The sequence below is a fragment of the Gekko japonicus genome, unplaced genomic scaffold, assembly GCF_001447785.1.
Source record: "Gekko japonicus isolate JY-2015 unplaced genomic scaffold, Gekko_japonicus_V1.1 scaffold376, whole genome shotgun sequence".
Lineage (NCBI taxonomy): Eukaryota > Metazoa > Chordata > Lepidosauria > Squamata > Gekkonidae > Gekko > Gekko japonicus.
In genome coordinates this window covers 955,351-957,087 of record NW_015164675.1, presented here as the reverse complement: position 1 = coordinate 957,087, position 1,737 = coordinate 955,351, and the positions used below count along the sequence as shown (strand labels likewise).

Here is a 1,737-nt window from a genome sequence, read left to right as displayed (position 1 = left end):
TGGACCGATGGACGGATGGATGGATGGATAGATGGATGGATGGATGGACGGACGAATGGGTGGATGGGTGGATGGGTGGATGGACGGACGGACGGATGGACAGATATAGGGCTGTAGCCAGGATTTTTTACTTTGGGGGCAGAGTCAAGAGGCCAGGGTGGTAAGTCAGGGGCCCTGTCCCCAAGATGCTCCACTGTAACTACAGGCTTGGATGGATAAGATAAGATTAAGTTACTGTTTGTACTTCTAACTTGTAAGAAAACATAAGTTGACCTGGGCAGGGGAGGGGGAGTCTTCCTTTGGGTAAATACACTATTTTTGCTTGGTTGTTCAAACTAATAGGGCACAATCCAGCTGCACTTTAATCTGGAAAAGCAGGCACATGCTTACATTTCTCCCACTGGGGAAAAAAAAATGAGAACTTCAACATGGCTGGCTTTGACACCTGATCAGGACAATTATATGTTTCCTTATTGCTCTCTCGGGAAGCTGTATGTCCTTCTTCTCTTGTGGTCAAGCAACTTTTAAACAATATTTCAAACAGCATTTAAATAAAATAGCGTGACAACAATGTCAATTATACTTATTAAAAATCACCGATTATATACCCTCTTTCTTGCACCGACTGTTTAATAGAGACAATTGGTCATGCAGATTCAAGAACTGCAAGGGAATTATGATCACTCCATTTGAGGCTGCTATTTCCATTCCCGTTACCATGGAAACAGATTTTGAATCCCCCCCCCTCCCCAAAATGTGATAAGGAGCATAAAGGCCACCAGTGTTTCAGCTGAGATATTATCAAGAAACATTAGCCAACTTTCTATGTTCTTTCAGCGCCAACCGGTCACTTTCCCCCTCTTTGCATCCTTCCTTACCATCCCGATGGGCTGAACCATATGAGAAAATTGCCACTGTGAACCTGGAGGAAGTGCAGGGTTGTGGCTAACCATGATTTCTGTAGTGATGACAACTGAGGGGAAAAACCGCTACTGCAATTGCAAAAATGGCTGCTAGCCTTTGCTAGTTGTTATTATTTCTATTGTTTTATTTTTTAAATTTATTTATACAACATATCAGAGTGCATGTTACTTTATAGCGTTTCAGCCAGATGGACAGATAGCTAGGCTTGGGTCCTATGAACAAACTCTGTGTGTGCTGATATTCTCCACCACAGCGTACACATCCTTTCCCACTCACAATACTTTTTTGCAAAAGATCAGGGGTCATTTCCTGCAGGAGCACACAGGAGCGGAGCTCCGGCAGTAAAGAGCCCAGGGGGCGGGCACATGCAACTATACAACATATCAGAGTGCATGTTACTTTATAGCGTTTCAGGCAGATGGACAGATAGCTAGGCTTGGGTCCTATGAGCAAACTCTGTATGTGCTGATATTCACCACAGCGTACACATCCTTTTCCACTCACAATACTTTTTTGCAAAAGATCATTGGTTTGTGGTGGGCTCTTGTACACATGGAAGTAGTAGCACAAGAGGAAGTATGCTGTATGACAGAGGTGTGCACAGAGCTTCTTTATAGTATCCAAGTAGACTTGCCAAGTAGGCTGCGGTGGCTCAGAGGTTAAGATGCTGAGCTGCAGACTGGAAGGAAGACCCTAGTGCTGAGTGATGGAGTGAGCTCCCGTCTCTGGCCCCAGCTCCTGCCAGCCTAGCAGTTTGAAAGCAAGAAATTGCAAGGAGATAAATAGGTACCACTTCAGCGAGAAGGTAACAGA

The 1,737-nt window shown here is 44.6% G+C and overlaps 1 protein-coding gene across 1 annotated transcript in view; it reads left to right on the top strand.

Annotated features, from left to right (window-relative positions):
* The window catches only part of LOC107108750 (C-C motif chemokine 4 homolog), a 7,720-nt gene extending 7,413 nt beyond the window's left edge, over positions 1 to 307 (top strand). Inside the window, exon 4 of the mRNA XM_015409263.1 lies at positions 269 to 307. Within this exon, the coding sequence (XP_015264749.1) occupies positions 269 to 307 (39 nt within the window). The remainder of the gene's footprint in view (positions 1 to 268) is intronic.
* The last annotated feature ends 1,430 nt before the right edge of the window (positions 308 to 1,737 follow it).